Source organism: Anomaloglossus baeobatrachus, chromosome 2, assembly GCF_048569485.1.
Source record: "Anomaloglossus baeobatrachus isolate aAnoBae1 chromosome 2, aAnoBae1.hap1, whole genome shotgun sequence".
Lineage (NCBI taxonomy): Eukaryota > Metazoa > Chordata > Amphibia > Anura > Aromobatidae > Anomaloglossus > Anomaloglossus baeobatrachus.
Window position 1 is genome coordinate 705,919,201 of NC_134354.1, and position 19,915 is coordinate 705,939,115.

The 19,915-nt window shown below is 47.2% G+C and overlaps 1 protein-coding gene across 1 annotated transcript in view; it reads right to left on the reverse strand.

Moving 5' to 3' along the window:
• CKAP2 (cytoskeleton associated protein 2) overlaps positions 1–19,915 on the reverse strand; it is a 41,237-nt gene that overhangs the window by 13,636 nt on the left and 7,686 nt on the right. Inside the window, exons 2-6 of the mRNA XM_075333936.1 lie at positions 18,784–18,898; positions 17,055–17,689; positions 12,753–12,996; positions 12,380–12,550; positions 1,755–1,815 (exon numbers count right to left, since the gene is read on the reverse strand). Of these exons, the coding sequence (XP_075190051.1) occupies positions 1,755–1,815; positions 12,380–12,550; positions 12,753–12,996; positions 17,055–17,689; positions 18,784–18,898 (1,226 nt within the window). The remainder of the gene's footprint in view (positions 1–1,754; positions 1,816–12,379; positions 12,551–12,752; positions 12,997–17,054; positions 17,690–18,783; positions 18,899–19,915) is intronic.

Consider the following 19,915-nt stretch of genomic DNA (forward strand, 5'->3'; position numbering starts at 1 on the left):
GTTGCTGTAGTTGTGCAGGGCATAAAAACATGTGACTGCAGCCCCTGGCTGATGAGCCACAAACTCTGATTGTAACGAGGGAGCAATGCTCTGCAGAGTTACTATGCAAGTGAGGCTATAACTCATCCAGAACCCTGATGACACCTTCCCCCTCCTGCGTCACATTTCCTGTGGGAAGGAGGAAGCCAGCTCTGAGAGACGCCTAGTCGCCCACAGGCTCTGATCACAACAAGAGGGAGCAATGCTCTGCAGATCCTGTGTGAGGAGGGTTACGCCCGCTTTCGTATGGGAGCGTGGCTTAGAGTGTCGTAGGGGGCAGGGCTTGGCTCTGACAAGAAGGCATGAGAAAATATAACAAAAAATGGTGGGAAGGGACTCCCCTTCCCCCCTCCAGCCCTGTACAACAATGGTGGACAGAAAAACCTCTTTAAGTGTACCGCAGCTGCGGGTGCACTTAGTCCAGGGAGTTGTCCCCTCCCCCCGCCACCGGTGGAATGCTCTGCAGGTGTCTGCAATCACAGCCCATGTGCATCCAGTCAGTGTGACTTTTGCTCCAGTTTCCTGACAGGGAGCCAGTGTGCAGATTCTGACACCTGCTGAGCCCGGTCATAGAACGTGCATCAACTCAGCCTGCCAGAGGAACTGAGGAATGCTCTGGGGGAAAAGAAAAAAAAAAAAAAAAAAGAATTCTCTCACCTCAGCTCCTGTGGAGATGGCAGTCTGGTCACGCTGGTGCGGAGCAAATATCAACTCAGAGCCTGCAAGAGGGGCTGAGGAAGTTTTCATCTGCTCTGGAAAAATCAGTGCCATGAGACCTGTCGTCCAGTGAGTAATAGCCCAGGATCCAAGATCCAGCGTCGCAGGAGGTAGTACGGGGAGGCGACACCCCGCGTTTCCACCTGTTGATGGTTTTGTGAAATCGGTCCCCGAAGGAACCGTCACCCTCTAAAAACAAAAAATTCTTGCTGCAGTAGTCTGCAGAGATGTGCCTCCTATAGACACTAAGCTAAAACTGAGCTTGCCTGGCCCGGCCAGGGGGTGTAGACTGCAGAGGAGGAGCTATGCTTTTGCATCTACTTAGTGTCCTTCTATGGATAGGCAGCATAACACCCATGGTCCTGTGTCCCCCAATGAGGCGTCAGAAAGATTAGATCCCGTAATCCCAACATACTGTTACCCCGCTATAAAAATCACTTGAAAGGCCACATCTAGAATATAGAATCCAGTTTTGAATTCCATATTTAGAAAAACAAAATAGACTCAGGGGAGATCTCATTTATATGTATAAATACACATTTAAAAAAGGACTAGTACATGACTTTCCTTCCAAAGACAATAAAGGACCAGGGGCACTCACTGAAAGTGGAAGAAATGCGATTCTGGCAGCTAAATAGGAGAGGGTTCTTTATAGTTATAGCAGTCAGACTGGAATGCCGACCACAGGAGGTAGTAATGGCAGATACTAGAACAGCTTTCAAAAAAGGGCTGGAGGATTTCCTCAGTACACACACACACAACATTGTTGGTTATAAAAGGACTTCATGACAATTTATAATTGGTGGCGGAGGGGTGAACTAGATGGACCTAGGTTTTCTCAACCTATGTAACTAAGATATAATGCAATAGCATTAGATGTAATTGTAAAGGGTGAGCATAGTTAAAAAGAACACACACACACACACACACACACACACACAGTGAGGGTGTGAAATCGCCAATTGCTGCCAATTATTACTCTATTAAGCAGAACATACCCGGGTTTAGCTTCAGCTGCTCCAAGGCATCTGCAAGGATGACTCTCAGATCTTCAAGAGGCTAAAGATGGGAACAATTTTATATATTACAACAAGGTCGAGTATTCCAAGAATACAGGATATTCAATAAAAAAAAACAAGACCGGAGACATGCAGCAGAAAACTGCTTCTTCTACAATAGTCTTTACTAACCTCATCTCACTGGATATGTATTTAAAAAAGGGGTAAAGCAGAATACTAGATGGGTTTTCGGAGCATAAATTACCCATTGATGTGAAGCAGATACTCAAGACCCCCCACCATCTAGGTCATAGAAAGCTGAATAAAACAATACCGTATTTTCCGGCGTATAAGACAATACAACTTTTCCAGTTCAAATATAGAGAGTTTGGGATCTACTGTATATACTTGAGTATAAATAAGCCAGGGACCCCATTTTACCACGAAAAAAAAAAAAAAAAAAAAAAAAAAATTATATAAAAAAAATCAGGGAATTGGCTAGAATATAAGCCCAGGGTGGGAAATTCTGCAGCTACTGGTAAATTTCAAACAAAAATGGATAAAAATAAAATGTGTCCATCCTTGTCCCCCTTGGAGTAGTGTGCCCATCCTCATGCCCTGCAGTAGTGTGCCTATTGTTTAGTATTTCCCTCCTACTGGTCCCCTTCTTCCCCATTATGCTGTTTATGTTTGAGCTCAGACTTGCGTCTGAGCTCGTGTATTCCATTGTTCAAGCATTAAACATCACTTCAGCCTTGAAATATATTTACAAACTTCTCCATTTGCTCAAACATATTGATAAAGAATAATTAGGTGAGAGAGTGCATATAGGCAGCATTGGGAGAATGCACGATATCCTACATCATTCCAGATGGTACATTCCTCTCACACTTTGTAGACGGTGACGATTAGATTCTGTAGGAGTGATGTATGGGATCACCCGCCTCATCTTACATTCCTTCTGTGAATTTTGCTGATAAAGCTCCCAATTAACTTAATGAAGATCTCCCTAGTTCATTTGTACCTTGGTTAACTCTTCCTTGAATATATAGTTTAGAATCATATGGTCTGTGCGATTGCTATATAGACAGATAATTATGCTACTACATCTATATTTTTGATTATTTACATACACAGATTCTTATTACGTTTGAACAAACAATTTATAGCTTAGGCTACCTTCACAATTTCTCTCACACCAAGTGAATGGGGCGAGAGAAAAAAAAAAAAAAACAAAAAAAAAAACACAACAAATCACACTGCACTCGCAGTACTCCAGTGTACCGCGCGTGCAGAGTGAGAATCGCAATAGCCGGCTACGGAGCAGAGAGTGAGATAAATCCCTCCCTCTTCTCCTCCGTAGCACTGGCCCGCCCCGCCTGAGAGCCGGCCCGCCCCCCACAGCTGAGGTCCGCTCGCATGGTCGGACCGCAGCCGCAGGGATACTAGAATGACACTCGTCTCCTGCTGTGCTGCCGGCGCCAGCCGAGTGTCATGCGAGCATCGCACTAGTGCCCCGTGTGGCCCCGGCCTTAGATCAACTAGTCAAAGTGTAGGACACATCTTCACACTAACTATTCCAAGTTTATAGCATTTGTTAGTTGGCTTGCTCTGGTCCAAAGTTATGCAAACATTTGTAACAGGGGGTTGTGCCAAACCTTTTATCCATCAATATCTTTTCCATTGTAACTACATAAGATAGGCTGAAGAAAATACCATACCAAGACTATACTGCATCTGGTTATACCCTGCAGTTTTGTGCCACTGACTGCATACCAACAACATTAACTCACTATGACATTAGGCATTGCGTATGTGAAAAAGATGTTCAAAAGATTTGCGAGGTAAACATCCAATTTTCTAGCAAAAACACAACATAATGGGGTCTATGAAGTTTCAACCTTGTAAGACTAAAGGCCGCTTTACACACTGCGATATCGGTACCGATATCACTAGTGTGGGTACCTGCCCCCATCTGTTGTGCAACACTGGCAAAACGCTGCCCATGGCGCACAACATCGCCCAGAGCCATCACACATCCTTACCTGCCTAGCGACGTCACTGTGACCGGCGAACCACCTCCTTTCTAAGGGGGCGGTTTGTTCAGAGTCACAGCAGCGTCACTGAACCGCCGCCCAATAGAAGCAGAGATGAGCGGGACGTAACATCCCGCCCACCTCCTTCCTTCTGCATAGTGGCCGGGAGGCAGGTAAGGTGAGCTTCCACGTTCCTGTGGCATCACACAGATGTGTGCTGCCGCAGGAACGAGGAATAACTTAGTCACTGCTGCAGTAACAAAATTTGAGAATGGACCCCCAATGTCACCGATGAGCGATTTTGCAAAAATAAAAAAAAAAAAAAAAAAAAAAAAAAAAAAAAGCTCATTAGGTGTCACATGCAACGGCATCGCTAATGCAGCCAGTTGTGCGGTACCAATTCCGTGACCCCAACGACTTCGCATTAGCGATGTCTTAGCGTGTAAAGCCCCCTTAAGGCTGTGTGGCCATGATCAGCGTTCACAGCATTTTGGAAGCAGCATGCTACTGCTGCGTCCAAAACGCTGCGATGTACAATACAAAAACATCTGAAACCGTTTCGTATGTATGTATGTATGTATGTATGTATGTATGTATGTATGTATGTATGTATGTATGTATATATATATATATATATATATATATAAATATATATAAATAACGGGCCAGTGTCCGAACCCCAGCCTGAAAGTATATCAATATGGATGCAGTATACCCAGTGCTACGAGACACACACACACACACACACACACACACTTTGCTTTGAGGGTTGTAGTGATATCCGATCTCAGCTGGTATCTTCAAGGTCATCGGCAACATGGCGCTTTCCATCTGCAAATGTGTTTTAGTCTCCAATATGGCGTTCTACAGATGCATGGGCAGTATGTCTGGACAGGTGGGTGGCGCTGCCGCTCTCAGCATATGGAGCACCGAGTTATACTGACGTCATGAGGGAATTTCCTCACTGATAGCTGTTTGACTGCTGAAACGTCCTGCACCTGAGCCAGGAGACAATACTGCGCATGCATCATTAATTAAAGGGCTAGCTGTGGACGCTATGGTATGATTGTGTGAAGGTGGTCTGAGCCATAGCTTGTTTGTTTAAACGTAATAAGAATATCTGTGTATAAATAATCAAAATATAGATATAGTAGCATAATTATCTGTCTATGTAGCAATTGCACAGACTTATAATATAATTCAAAGCTGTATAGTTATGAAGGGGTTACCAAGAATAAGTGAACAGATGTACAAACGATGGAAGTCTTTTAATGATGAGTAAAGGTCTTAGTAGTTCACACAGAAAAAAAAAAAATGTTTTAACGAACAAAGATGTGTTTTATAACATGCTGAGAGAAATTAAGGAGTGAAACACTCCTTACTCCCTGTTTAGCTTCAAGGCCGAAGTGGCATTTTGTATAATTAAGTTTCTTTCAAAATACACGAGTCAGTTGACGCTCGCTGAAGGAGAGAGAGAGACATGTGTGTTCATTGTCTGATACATTGATATATCGGCACTGATATACAGCTAATACGGCACAGTCTCTGGATTCCCTGTATGAAGATAACATTAGCAGTTTTCACCCAAAATTCCTCCCTTGACAATGGTATACAAGATCTTCAGGAAAAAGCTTAGCGAGACCCCACGCAAAACGCATGTAGGAGTTTGCTGGTGCCAGTGATCTACTGTGTTATGGGCGAGTGTACCTAATGATTCTGTACTGTTAATAGGAATCATGTTATCCCTGCTGGTTTAATAATAATGTCTGTGCACACAACCTGGTGGAGTTAACTCTCTCCCTATGAATTCTGATATGCATTTTCCTGGTGTAATAACCTGCAGGTAACGGGATACGCAAGGACTGCACGGAACCACGGGGGTTAATCAATGCAAATTTAATAACATTTTGCACAACACAGGTGGAGGAATAGTGCAGGAAAGGAGGGAGAGAAAAGCGGGAAGGTGCACAGCAGTAGATCTAATGCAATATACATACAACCACTTTGAATAGCTTGTCAAGGGTGGGAAGCCTCAGATTGTACTCCCAAGAGCAAAACACAAAAATCCTTAAGCAAAAAAAAACAAAAAAAAAACAAACAAAAACCGCAGGGTCCTCGTTACCTTACTTGTATAACACAGTGCAGAGTCTTTTCCCATCTGTCCCTAACTAAAAGTAGTGTGCACACTTAACTGCAGGTTTCAGCGTGGGGTACCTAGTCACCGTTGGGGCCCGTATTCCGCCGGCAGACACCTCTAAAGTTCAGTATGTGTCCCGCATCTGTAATTTGCCCATGCTGTCTGGCACCTCGCTCCAAATCCAGCCTTTCTTGGATCTGTGTCTTGGGGAGATGTCACGCAACACTCAGGTACTTGGACCTGGTTCAGCAGGGGAGAATGCGGCCTTGCCTTCTTCAGCACGTCCGAACACACACACACCTCTCAGTATAAACAGCTACCAAACAAAACTAGCTCCTCTTCACATCCTGTTCAGGACTGTACCAAGTAAATCAAGCAGCAGGGGGTTTGTGCCCGGTGTTTTGTTTTGACAGCAGGTGGCAGCATAACAAGGAAAAGTCCACAGTCTTCTAACCTATATATGTAAATGTTAACAGGTCTTACATTTCCCCCCCTCTTTAACCTCGGCCGTCCCGGACGATACTCTCCTGAGGCGCTCTGCACAGGGTCACATGGTGGCAACTCCTGCCCTGCTTCACAACCTGTTGCTTGGGAGCCAATGTCTTAAAACAGGATCCAGTGACAGAACACACAAATTCATCTGCCAAGTACCAATCAGGGGGAATACCAGCATTAGCCCGCTCAGTCCGGCGTGGTACTACGGCTAAGTCACCAGACGTCGGCGCCGTATCAGGGAGTACAGTATTATCGTCCACATCTCTGGCGATTGGTGACTCCTGCTCTGCAGGGGTGGCACCTGTGTCTGGAACAAATGGGGGCGTGGATCTCTCCCAGTCTGCTGGGTTGGCTGGGGCCCGCCACCATTCTTCATAGTCAGAGCCCTCTTCGAGGGTAACAGGAACGGGCACCCTCTCCGAGGTACGTTGTCTGGTCCTGTCTTCTGAATAGCAGGGCCTCAGCATATTGCGATGCAGGATGAGGGTGCTGCCTCTTTGCTCGCCTCTCACTTCGTATACTGATCTGTGGGGCGATATTCTTCTGATCACAATGTAAGGCTCTGTTTTCCAGCGCTCGCTCAACTTGTATCTCGGGTGCTTCTCTGCAACTAGTACTCGGTCCCCTGGCAAGAACGGGGTTTCACACACAGGTTTCCGCTGTGGATGTGTCTTTTCTTGCAGCCGCTTGGTGACAATTTGATGGATAGTCTCCAGCCGGTGACAGTCAACCCAGGAACCCACACTCTGACCTTCACTGATCTCGGGGGGAGCCAGGTTTAGCTCTTCTATGCCTCTTCCAAACAGTAGCACGTATGGGGTGTACCCAGTGGTGGAGTGGACACGATTATTGTACGCCCACACGAGTTCTGCGAGATAGCCGGGCCAGTGATTCTTACGATCATCCTCTAACGTGCGTAGCATTTGTAGGAGGGTCCGGTTAAATCTCTCGCAGGCTCAGTTGCCCTGTGGATGATAAGGCGTAGTCCTCGACTTCTGCATTCCGTAAATCCTTTGCAGCTCTCTCATGACACCGCCCTGAAAGCAAGCCCCTTGGTCGTAATGTATTCTTTTGGGGCAGCCGTACACCCGGATAAAGTCATCACTGATGGCTCGAGCAGCTGATTCAGCCGTCTGATCTCTGGTGGGTGTCACCACCGCAAATTTGGAGAAGTGATCTGTCATCACAAGGCAGAACTAATAGTCCCGGTGGGAGTGACCAATCTTCAGATAATCGATCAGGAGTACTTCCAATGGCTCTTTGGTTGCAATAGTCTGTACTGGTGCTTGCTGTGGGGGAGCCTTACTTAACTCGCAGGAACGGCACAGTTTACAGGCCTTCTCTACTGCCCGAAGCATCCGAGGACAGTATACTATTCTTTGCAACCACTGGTAAGTCTTGTCCGGTCTGAAATGGGCTCCCTTCTCATGCACCTCTCGGGCCAGTGGTACTGCCATCTTCTGGGGTATCACTACTTGCCACCGCACTTCCAACTCTGTAGCTAGGTGCACCTTCCGATACAGCATCCCTTCCTGCACCGACAGCTTATCCCACTGGCTGAGAATCTGGAGGGCCACGTGCGACAGCGTGGCCCGTATTTCCTTTCTAGGCTTGCGCTGCTGGATCACCCACTCTTTCACTTGAAGCAGTTCTGGGTCAGATGACTGAATTTTCACCCATTCCTCTGGTTTGGCCAAGCAGGCGTGATGTCGTGCCCGATGTAATTTCCAGCATACGAGCCTCTACCAATTGAGCGGTGAATTTACTGAAGTCCGGAATTTCGTCTTCCTCCAACTGTTCATCTCTCCCCCCCACTGGGGCTTCGGTGGTAACACGAGAAAGGGCATCCGCATTCTGATTTTCATGCTTGGAGCAGTACTGCCCATGATAATTGTATCTGGAGAGTCGTGCCAGCCACCTCTGTTCCATTGCTCCCAGTTTGGCGGTGGAGATGTGAGCCAGGGGATTATTATCCGTATAGACTTCAATTTGGGCTCCCGTGAGATATTCCGAGAACCTTTCGGTTATCGCCCATACTAGTGCCAGTAACTCCAGCCGAAAGGAACTGTAATTCTCGGGGTTGCGCTCGGCTTCCCGTAACGTCCGACTTCCATATGCAATCACCCGTTCAGTACCATTCTGTACCTGGGCCAGTACTGCACCCAGGCCGTAGAGGCTTGCGTCTGTATACAACCGAAAAGGGAGGTTATAGTCTGCATAGGCAAGCACAGGGGCGCTAACCAAGGCCTCTTTCAATCGGTGTAAGGCTTCTGCTTGTCTTGGTCCCCAGCAAATTTTCTGTGCTTTTGGTCCTTTCGCAGTCCCACGGAGCAATTCGTGCAAAGGTTCTGCCTCCTTCGCGAAATCTTTGATAAAGCGACGGTAATATCCGGCTAGCCCCAGGAAAGCTCGAACCTCCCGCACTGTGCTGGGTGTGGGCCATTGTAGCACTGCTCTCACTTTCCCATCGGAGGGCTGTACGCCGGCTTCCGACACCTTGTGTCCGAGATATTCAATCTCTTCCTGAAAGATCCGCCATTTTTTTGGTTTCAGTTTAAGCCCATGGGCCCGTAACCGCTGAAACACTTGGCCCAGGTTTTCTAGATGTTTTTCGAAGGTTGCAGAATACACTATGTTATCCAGGTAAATCAACGTGGCCTGGAAGTTCATGTCTCCAAGGCAACTTTCCATGAGGCGCTGAAAAGTTCCTGGGGCATTATTTAGTCCAAACGGCATGCGATTGAACTCGAAGAGTCCCATGGGTACAATAAATGCGGTCTTGGCCTTGTCTTTCTCTGCCACAGGGACCTGCCAATATCCGCTGGCCAGATCGAGGGAGGAGAAGTAACGTGCCTTTCCCAGCGCCGACAGGGACTCCTCTATCCGGGGCAGAGGGTAGGAATCACGAACCGTGCATCCATTAAGCTTGTGGTAGTCACAGAAGCGGGTAGACCCATCCTTTTTCTTGACCAGCACGATTGGGGCAGCCCATGGACTCTGACTTTCTCTTACCACCCCGCTCTTCAGCATCTGCGCCAAGAGCTCTTTTACCTCTTGGTAGTACTTTGGGGGTATTTGTCTGTACCTTTCCCTGATCGGTGGGGCATCTCCAGTGAGTATTTCGTGCTGAATCTTGTCAGTACAGCCAAAATCTTCTGCGTGACGGGAGAACGTGGCTTGATTCTCCCAAATAAAGTCTTCTATGGCTTGGGCTTGCTCCGAAGCGAAGGGGCTCAGGTCCACTCCCATCTGCCCTAAGATGACGCGACTGTTCCACTGATCAGTGGGTTTCTCTTTTCTTTCCATAGAAAGAGCCCAAGTCCAGGCTTCCCCTGCCATGGGCTGCAATTCAATCGATTCTGCGGTCGCCACCTCTTCAGGCGCCAGGTAGACATGGGCCAGAACAACTCCCGAGGTCAAGGTGTAGGCCTGTTCACCGGTGTTCACGCAACGGAAAGGGACTCTTCCATTTCTTACTGTTGCTAAAGTGCGAGCCACCAACGGTTCATCTCCGTTCTCTTCACCACGGTAAGGCTCCACCAACACCTCCATCCCCTCGAGTGTACGGTGGGCTCCAACTGGCAAGGTGAGGACTGTCTCACGATTTGGAGGTAGAGTAATTGTTGTCTGTCTTGGGACTCGAACCCTCCCCACCGGGTAGCGGCTTTCACCATTCCTCCACAGTCCTCGGGCACGGATAAGGTGTTGGAAGACCTTTTGGGCGGGCCTGTTAGCAACTGTCGTCTTCCAGTAATCACAGCCCCCTTTGTTGAAGAGCAACTGGTCTAATTCTTTCAGGACGTTCATACCCACGATAGCAGGCACCTCTGTCGTACCGGCCTTCCGTTAACACAATCCCTTTTTTGCCTAAGTTCTGGCCACAGGCACGTATGTTCATCCACACGACCCCTACAACCGGAATGGGAAGATTGTTTGCAGCCCTCAGTTTGATACGTGCCCCTTTGTCAATGGATACAGTTTGTCCAAAATGTTGGTAGAAGAACTGTTCTGGCATGGTGGTCACTTGGGACCCAGTATCCATCAGGCATCTTACTTCTTTCCCTTCAAATTCGGCCATGATCGTCGGCGTGCTGGCTGCTATATCTTCAGGGCGTTGGTTTTCTCTAAGCTCAGTTGGTCTCCCCGCCATGTGCCCATCCATGGAGGGAGGCACTAGTTTAACGGCGGTCTTTCTTGAGACGTCTTCCTCTCCGGACAGTGTCGGAATAAATGGTTCTGATTTCCACAGTTCCAACACTGGTACTCTCCAGCGGGTCTCGATAGTCTCTGCTCGATCTGTCCCCTCTCTTCTTGATAGGTATACGTGCGGGTATTTGGCCGCGGTGCTGTCGTTCTTACTTCTGACGCCGGGGCTTGCATATTCTTCAGCAACTCTTTTAGAGCAGTAACCGTCTTTTGTAACTGATCCACTTTAGCCTCAAGAATCTTCACCACCTGCTCTAATGTCTTTCGTTCACTCTCAGGGCGCAATAAAATGGTCTCTTGAGCATGGCCTTCAAGGGCAATCAACAGTATCTCCCCTTGATTTTCTGCAGTCACTCCTGCTACTCTCAACATGCCCCTTACTCTCTGTGCCCAGTCATGGAGAGGTACATTGTTGCCAGTAAATTTTGGTATATGGGTCAGCATAGCCCCCAGGGACAGTTGCCTTGCTGGTATTCCCCCATCAGGTTGTATTAGAACACCTCCATCAGCGACACCCCCATGTCCGTCCATTGTTCCGTACCAGCCTGCGTATCCTGCCGACTACGCCAAATGTAATAACCTGCAGGTAACAGAATACGCAAGGCCTGCACGGAACCACGGGGGTTAATCAATGCAAATTTAATAACATTGCACAACACAGGTGGAGGAATAGTGCAGGAAAGGAGGGAGAGAAAAGCGGGAAGGTGCACAGCAGTAGATATAATGCAATATACATACAACCACTTTGAATAGCTTGTCAAGGGTGGGAAGCCTCAGATTGTACTCCCAAAAGCAAAACACAAAAATACTTATTAAGCAAAAAAAAACCGCAGGGTCCTTGTTACCTTACTTGTATAACAGTGCAGAGTCATTTCCTATCTGTCCCTAACTAAAAGTAGTGTGCACACTTAACTGCAGGTTTCAGCGTGGGGTACCTCGTCACCGTTGGGGCCCGTATTCCGCCGGCAGACACCTCTAAAGTTCAGTCTTTGTCCCGCATCTGTAATTTGCCCGTGCTGTCTGGCACCTCGCTCCAAATCCAGCCTTTCTTGGATCTGTGTCTTGGGGAGATGTCACGCAACACTCAGGTACTTGGACCTTGTTCAGCAGGGCAGAATGCGGCCTTGCCTTCTTCAGCACGTCCGAACACACACACACCTCTGCATAAACAGCTACCAAACAAAACTAGCTCCTCTTCACATCCTGTTCAGGACTGTACCAAGTAAATCAAGCAGCAGGGGGTTTGTGCCCGCTGTTCTTTGTTTTGACAGCAGGTGGCAGCATAACAAGGAAAAGTCCACAGTCTTCTAACCTATATATGTAAATGTTAACAGGTCTTACACTGGCACTTTAGCTACTGTTTGAGTCCTGCACTATGCACTTATATTGCTCTGTATCTATTGTCTAAATTAATGTTTATTAAAAGTTATACTGATTTTCTTAACCTTCGTGATGTGTGGCTCCATATGTCTATAGGTTTAATGATCTACAGTACAAGCATAGTGGGTGGGATTGCTAGAGATCCAGTGACCACTGCTTGTTTTTTCCGCATGAAACACTGACCTACAGTGTAATTTTCCAAGCTGCAGCATGTCAATTGTTTGCTGCAGAGTCGCAGCGGGTCCCGATCGTGGGCACGTACCATAAGAGGTACTCTGCGCTATTGAGTACAAAATGGTGAGGATTTCAGTTTTATTTAAAACTACAATGCAGATTTGAACAGAGCATGGAGATCCCCGTGCGTCACTTACCTGTGCGCCTGCAGACACCGCCTGCTCACACACCGCAATCACTTTATGAAGCTGACCATCCCGTTTCTCAAGAGACGCGAGACATTCCCAATATCTGGGAAGTTTCTTGGCTTCTGGAAGATTTTGGACTTGCTTCTCAAGTAGCGAGAGAACTTCTTCCCTTGGACAACCCTATTTTTATGAATTAACACAAAATGAACATTTAGAAATGTACATTCTATAAAGACAAGTTGGTCGTTTGTTGTACTGGAGTTTTCATATTTGCGTTCTTGATTTAAATGGGATTTTTCTGGAGGAAGGTTGAATGGAGGCGCAGTGATGTATTTTATTCAATATATTCTCAAAAATCTGAAATACACAGGACAGCAGTTACCTCCTCTATCAGCTTCTGACAACCTGCAAAGATCTGGTGAAGCTTCAGCGTGAACAGCTCCTGCTCGTCCTCTTCGGCCATGGTGGCCCAGTAGAGCTGGCGAGTTTCTTCTTTTGGTTCTTCCGGCTCAGTTTTAACCTCTGGCTTCTCTTTGGCCATGCTGCATGTGGAAGGCAAGACTACGGCCATTGGGGGCCTTTTTACCACTATTCCTTTAGACTGTCTCCATTCTGCCAGACATGCCCTAAGCAAAGCACCACAATAAAAAGTCTGCTGTAATCTGGACATGAGCAGCAAATCCTGACAAAAGCAATTGACGAAATACACAATATACAAAGTATATACAAGACAAACACAGCAGTGAAGACTAGTGGTCATTGAACAATTAGTGATGAGCAAGCACTACCATGTCGGCAGGGCCGGCGCCAGCACCCGGCAAACCCGGTCAAATGCCGGGGCCCTGAGCTGCCGGGGGGGCCCACTCGCGGGGGCAGGAGTGGCGCACCGCTACTCAGGGGGGCCCGGTGGCCGCGCTGTCACCGCCCCCCGCCGAGGATCGCGCTTTCAATTGCATCGGCATCGCAGGTGCCGATACAATTGAGAGCAATGATGAGAGAGGGAGCGGCGCGCTCTCTCTCTTATCATTCTCCCCGCTGTGACTGTCGGCGTTCTTCTGACAGCTCTGCAGCGAGCGCGGTGACGTCATCACTGCGCGCCTGCAGAGAGGTCAGAGCGAGCGACAGCAATGGACGATGCGCCGAGGAGACCGGATCAGCGGGGGAACGAGGAGAAGTGAGCCGCCCCTCTACTGACACTGGGCTCCCCTGACTCCCAGGCCGGCCACTACACAGCGGCACTAGTACACATAGGGGCCCGGCAGCCGCTCTGCGTCTATGTGTAGTGCTGCTGTGTAGTGGCCGACCTGTGAGTCAGGGGAGCCCAGTGTCAGTAGAGGGGTCCCTGACCTGGAGAGGCCACCAGCCATGTCTGAGCTGCAGGAGTGCTCCTGACCTGCACAGCAGACGGAATCTCCATCCTGCAGGACCTGCGATGATGTCACGCCCATGTGACTGTGTGGGAGGAGACACAGGATACCGGGCAGAAAGCAAGAGAACTGAATCCTGAAGGAGATTTGGACACATGATGACTGGTAAAAAGAAAAGAGGGAACATGAGGGTGAGGGGGGCTGCAGGGTGAGGGGCATATGAGGGCTGCAGACTGACAGAAGGATGTGAAGGGGTGCAGAGTGTTTGAGAGGGGTAAGTTGGGGTACAGGCAGGGTGAGATATGTGAGCAGGGTGTGTGAGATATGGGGGTGTATTGTGTGTGATATGGGGGGTGCAGGCTGTATGGGAAGCAGGGTGTGACATATGGGGGTGTAGTGTGTGAGATCTGGGGGGTGCAGGCTGTATGGGAAGCAGTGTGTGTGTGTGGGATATGGGGGGGTGCAGGCTGTATGGGGAGCAGTGTGTGTGTGTGTGTGTGTGTGTGATATGGGGGGGTGCAGGCTGTATGGGAAGCAGGGTGTGAGAGATATGGGGGTGTAGTGTGTGTGATATGGGGGTGCAGGCTGTATGGGAAGCAGGGTGTGTGAGATATGGGGGTGTAGTGTGTGTGATATGGGGGTGCAGGGTGTGTGACATATGGGGGCAGGCGCGTAACTACCGCAGTCGCAGGGGTTGGAAGGAGAAGAGAGGTACTTGTTTTTTATTTTGCTGGCTGCATGACACATGGAGGCCTGGAGGGGCCTGGCTGCATGATACATGGAGGTCTATGGGACTGCATAATAAACATGAAGGACACCTTATACATGGACTAGGGGTGCATTATACATGGAGGAGTATGGGGCTGCATAATACAATATGATGATTTATGGCGCTACATTATAATACATATAGCACTATGGGGGCTACATTATAATAAATGGAGAAATATGGAGGCTACCTTACACATGGACACACATGGGTGTGCGTTATAAAACATGGAGGACTGTGGTGCAGTATAATATATGGAGTACTATGGGGTGAATTATAATACATGGAGAACTATGGGGGTGCATTATAATATATGACGGGTTATGTGGGACCCTTTATATTATACGGAAGGCAATGTGGGGGCCATTATAGTATTTGGAGATCTATATATAAGGAGGACAAAGATACAAGCAGGGGATGGGAATGTTTTGTGCTGAGGGAAAAAGGCTCTTTCCCTCAGCACCCAGCTTTCCCATGGTCTGCTATACATCTCTCAGCACCCAGCTTTCCCATGCTCTGCTATACATCTCTCAGCACCCAGCTTTACTCTGTTATGGGAAAGCTGGGTGCTGAGGGAAAGATGGATATCAGAACATGAGAAAGCTGGGTACTGATAGAGGGATTTCAGATCATGGGAAACCTGGGTGCTGAGGGTAATAGCCAAGTGTCAGCATCATTATCCTGTACCCCGAGTGTCAGTGTCATTATCCCGCACCCTAAGTGTCGGTGTAGGTGGAGGGGGCCCCGGTCCAAATTTTGCACCAGGGCCCATCAAACTCTAGTTACGCCACTGAGTATTAATCACTGTATTCTACATGAGGGTGCCTACTGCTATCTGGCTCTGCACTGTGCTATATACAGGCTATGCTATATACAAGCTGTATGCTACATGATGGTGCCTACTGCTATCTGGCTCTGCACTGTGCTATATACAGGCTATGCTATATACAAGCTGTATGCTACATGAGGGTGCCTAATGCTATCTGGCTCTGCATTGTGCTGTCTGGGTCTGCACTGTACTATATAGGTGCTGTGTACTACATGAGGGTGCCTAATGCTATCTGGCTCTGCACTGTGGTATTTAGGGGCTGTGTACTACATGAGGGTGCCTATTGCTATCTGGGTCTGCATTGTGCTATATGTGTGCTGTATACTACATGAAGGTGCCTAATGCTATCTGGGTCTGCATTGTGCTATATGGGGGCTGCATAGTGCATACGGGGGCTACATAATACTATATGGAGGACAATCGGGGCTTCATAACACAATATGGGGGCTGCATACTACTATACCCCCAGAGTTGTATGTCCCCCCCCCCCCAGGTGCTGTATGTCCCCCCCCCCCCACCCCAGAGCTGTATACACCCAGAGCTGCATGTCAACCCCCCACCTCACAGCTGCCCCCCCCACCTCAGTCACTGCCCTCCTCTAGAGCTGTATACCCCTTTCCTCAGTAATATGTATTCCCCCCAGTAATGTGTTTGTCCCCAGCCTCTCTTGTGATGTATATACTGCAGTGTTAGTGTGCCCTATGTGCGGCCATGTCTGTTAGACAAGCCGGGAGGTGAATGAGGCTGTTGCCGGCTTCCCAATATTAGAAATATATATACAGGATAAATATATAAAAATAATGTGTGTGTGTGTGTGTGTGTGTATGATGTGTATCTATCTGGCAGTGTATATGACTGTGTCTAGATTTATGTCTATTTATGTGTTTTTGTGAATTTCTCTTTAAATAAGTATGTGTACGTATGCCTGTATGTGTATGTATCTGTGCATGTCTGTGTGTGGATGGGGCCCATTGAGACTCTTTCGCCCAGGGCCCACAAAAACCTGGAGCCGGCCCTGCATGTCGGGACTCCATACAGATGGATGCCCGGACGGGCTCGAGTACTGAGCATAATGGAAGTCAATGGGAAACAAGCATTTTTTTTCCCAGAAGATTTGGAAAAATGCTTGAGTTTCCCATTGATTTCCATTACTCGATACTTAAGGTCGAGCCAGTCACTCATCACTAGTAACATCAATGCTAGGGAACATAGCAAGGAAAAAAAAAAAAAAAAAAAAAAAAAAAAAAAAACAACTCTGTATATATGCTAGTCATGCACACGAGCTGGCAGTGAGGTCCCGCACAGGCGCACTACAACACTTTGATCTGCCCTGCTCAAGTCTGATCAAAGTGCGCCTGCGCAAGACCCCGGTGTTTGCTTGTGTGGATGACGTAGGACGCATCATGCACCCAGGCTTCAGAAGGAGGACAAAGATGGCAGAAAGATGGCGCTGGTACCGGAGACAACCCATCCGACCAGTCTGCACTGCCCCTTAGGAAAGTATTATAAAGTGATTTTTACGTTGTACACAGCAGCCTGGGCTCTTATATACAGTATGTTAGAATGCTGGATATAAGAGCCCAGTGGTGGTGACTGCAGCTTATAATCGACAAATCTGGTGACATGTTCCCTTTAATAAAAGGAGAGCGTGAAAAACTTAATCATATACAGCCTGTCCATCATGCGGTCATGAGAGACAGTCACCCACGTGTCACTTACTTCCGCTCTGCGGCTGTCTCTCTGGGTCTTGGGAATTTTCCAGCTGTCGGCACCGGAGGAGCGGGCATGCTCTTCTGAGGCTCTGGTAGGGTTTTCACAAGTGCAGAAGTTGTTTTACTTGGCTTAACTGGATTACTCTTTTTGGCTTCATTTTTCACAGGAGGTTGTTCTGGTTGCACCTTCTGTTGAATTGTCCGCCGTTGGGTCAGAACTTGTGTGGTTTTCCGTACACTCAACGGCTCAGACTTGCCCACAGTAGCCAATGGCCTTATCTGAGATGAGGCTGGTGGGATCACGGGCCGCTTTGGTTTCACGTCATTGGCAGGTCTTACCATGGTCTTCGCAGGGACAGATGCTGAAGTTTGGGGCTTATTTACTTGACTCTTGGGCATGAGTTTATTTTGTGCAGTCACATTATTGGTTTCAGAGATTTTCCTAAAGGAATTAATTTTTGACTGGACGATTTTACCCCTATAAGCACCAAGAACAGGTTTAGGGGGTGGTTTTTGTTCTTCTTTTGCAGGTTCCAGGTTTACCTTCCCATCTTTCATTTTCTTCGGTTTCAGGTAGGTGTGGGTTAAGGTCACAGTTTTATTAATAGCCGGATGAATGTTCTCTTTATTTAGTGGTTCTGCCTTAAAAAGAAACAATACTTATAAGAAATGTTCTCCAATATGTCTGCATTAATGCATCAAAGCCGCAAGTTTATTATATCACAAAATATCTGATCGATGCAGGCCTATCTGCCAAGACCATTCATGGAACGAGGGGCTACTCTCGTCAAGGGGATCTGCCACAGCTGCGTTCTTGGAGCACAGACTAAACATCCCCCAGTTACAGTTTGTTGAAGGGGGGGGGGGGGGGTTGTGTAATAATGAAATATCCCTACAAACTCACTAAACCAGTATCCTGTCCCAAGTCTCTGCCCCCGCTCCTGATGTCAGCGATTGTCTGCAGTGCTGACAATGTTACAGCCAACAACTGAGCGCAACACTATGGATGATCAAATACCTTAAACATTCGGCTGCACGAATACTTTCTGAATAGGTCGCCGCTATTCGTGAATATTCGATGCACAATGTAAGTCTATGGGAAACTTGAACAAGAACTATTCAGGCTTCCCATAGACTTACATTGCGCATCGAATAGCGGCGACCTATTAGGAAAATATTCGCGAAGCTGAATATTTGAGGTATTCGATCATCCCTACTCAACACCTCTGCTGGCTGGAGTGGATGGCTCAAGCTACTCAGCTCACTGATTGGCTGCAGCCAAACTCCATGAGTGGCGGCGCTGAGTCAGCGCTACACCCACAGGGGAAGGGAGTAAAGCAGATTTATTTTTTTCAATGTAAATTTTCTGTTTATGGGCAGTGCATAAGAATATCTACCCTGGTCATGTGCAGGACACACTAATGAGTGGAGCATCCGTATCCAGTACAGATTTATCCCCGGAGTCCATGACCTACAGCAGAGATTTTGAAAACCTTAAACAAAGTAGAATGGCTGAAAAGTGGAATAATACTTACCAACTCTTGCCGCCATTGCTGCTCCATACATTGCACTTGCTCTCTATCCCACCACCTAACATTGTAACTGTCCAGGAGGACGTGCCCGGACTATTAGAGTTGCTAGCCATCCTATTTACGTCTAACATACATTAGGATGATCTTTTAGTGCTGACCTGACCATAAAGCTTCTTGTTACAGAACAGATAATGTCATCCTTACCATTTTCTTCAAGGGATTGATTCGCGCTGACTTCTGTAGTTCCCTGTTGGATCTTTCCAGTAACGGGGACCTTTGAGTTAACAAAAAACAAATCTCGAATTTATGATAGCAAACACTTTAACCCCTTCAGCCCCCGGGCACTTTCCGTTTTTGCGTTTTTGTTTTTTGCTCCCCTTCTTCCGAGAGGCGTAACTTTTTTATTTTTCCATCAATCTTTCCATATGAGGGCTTGTTTTTTGCGGGACGAGTTGTACTTTTAAATGAAACCATAAGTTTTACCATATAGTGTACTGGAAAATGGCAAAAAAATTCCAAGTGCGGAAAAATTGCAAAAAAACTGGGATTGTACAATAGTTTTTGGGATATTTTATTCACCGTGTTCACTATATGGTAAAACTGATGTGTGGGTATGATGCCTCAGGTCGGTGCGAGTTTGTAGACACCAAACATGTATAGGTTTACTTGTATCTAAGGGGTTAAAAAAAATTCACAAGCTTGTCCGAAAAACGTGGCGCACGTTTTGCGCCATTTTCCAAAACCCGTAGCGTTCTCATTTTTCAGGATCTGAGGCTCAGTGATGGCTTATTTTTTGCGTCTTGACCTGACGTTCTTAACGGTACCATTTTTGCGCAGATGCTACGTTTTGATCGCCTGTTATTGCATTTTGCGCAAAATTTGCGGCGACCAAAAAACGTAATTTTGGCGTTTGGAATTTTTTTTGCCGCTACGCCGTTTACTGATCAGATTCATTGATTTTATATTTTGATAGATCGGGCATTTCTGAACGTGGCGATACCAAATGTGTGTATTTTTTATTTTTTTAACCCTTTAATTTTCAATGGGGTGAAAGGGGGGTGATTTGAACTTTTAGGTTTTTTTATTTTTTTTTAATTTTTTAAAACTTTTTTTTTTTACTTTTTTTTTATTTTACTAGTCCCCCTAGGGGGCTATAGCGATCAGCAATCCGATCGCTTTGCACAATCTGCAGATCTCAGCTACAGAGCTGAGAACTGCAGATTTGCTGCTTCACTTTCAATGCCGGCTGTATTCCGGCATTGAGAGGAAGTGACTCATGTTAGCCACAGGCGTCATCACATGACCCTGTGCTACCATGGCAACCACCGAAAGTCAC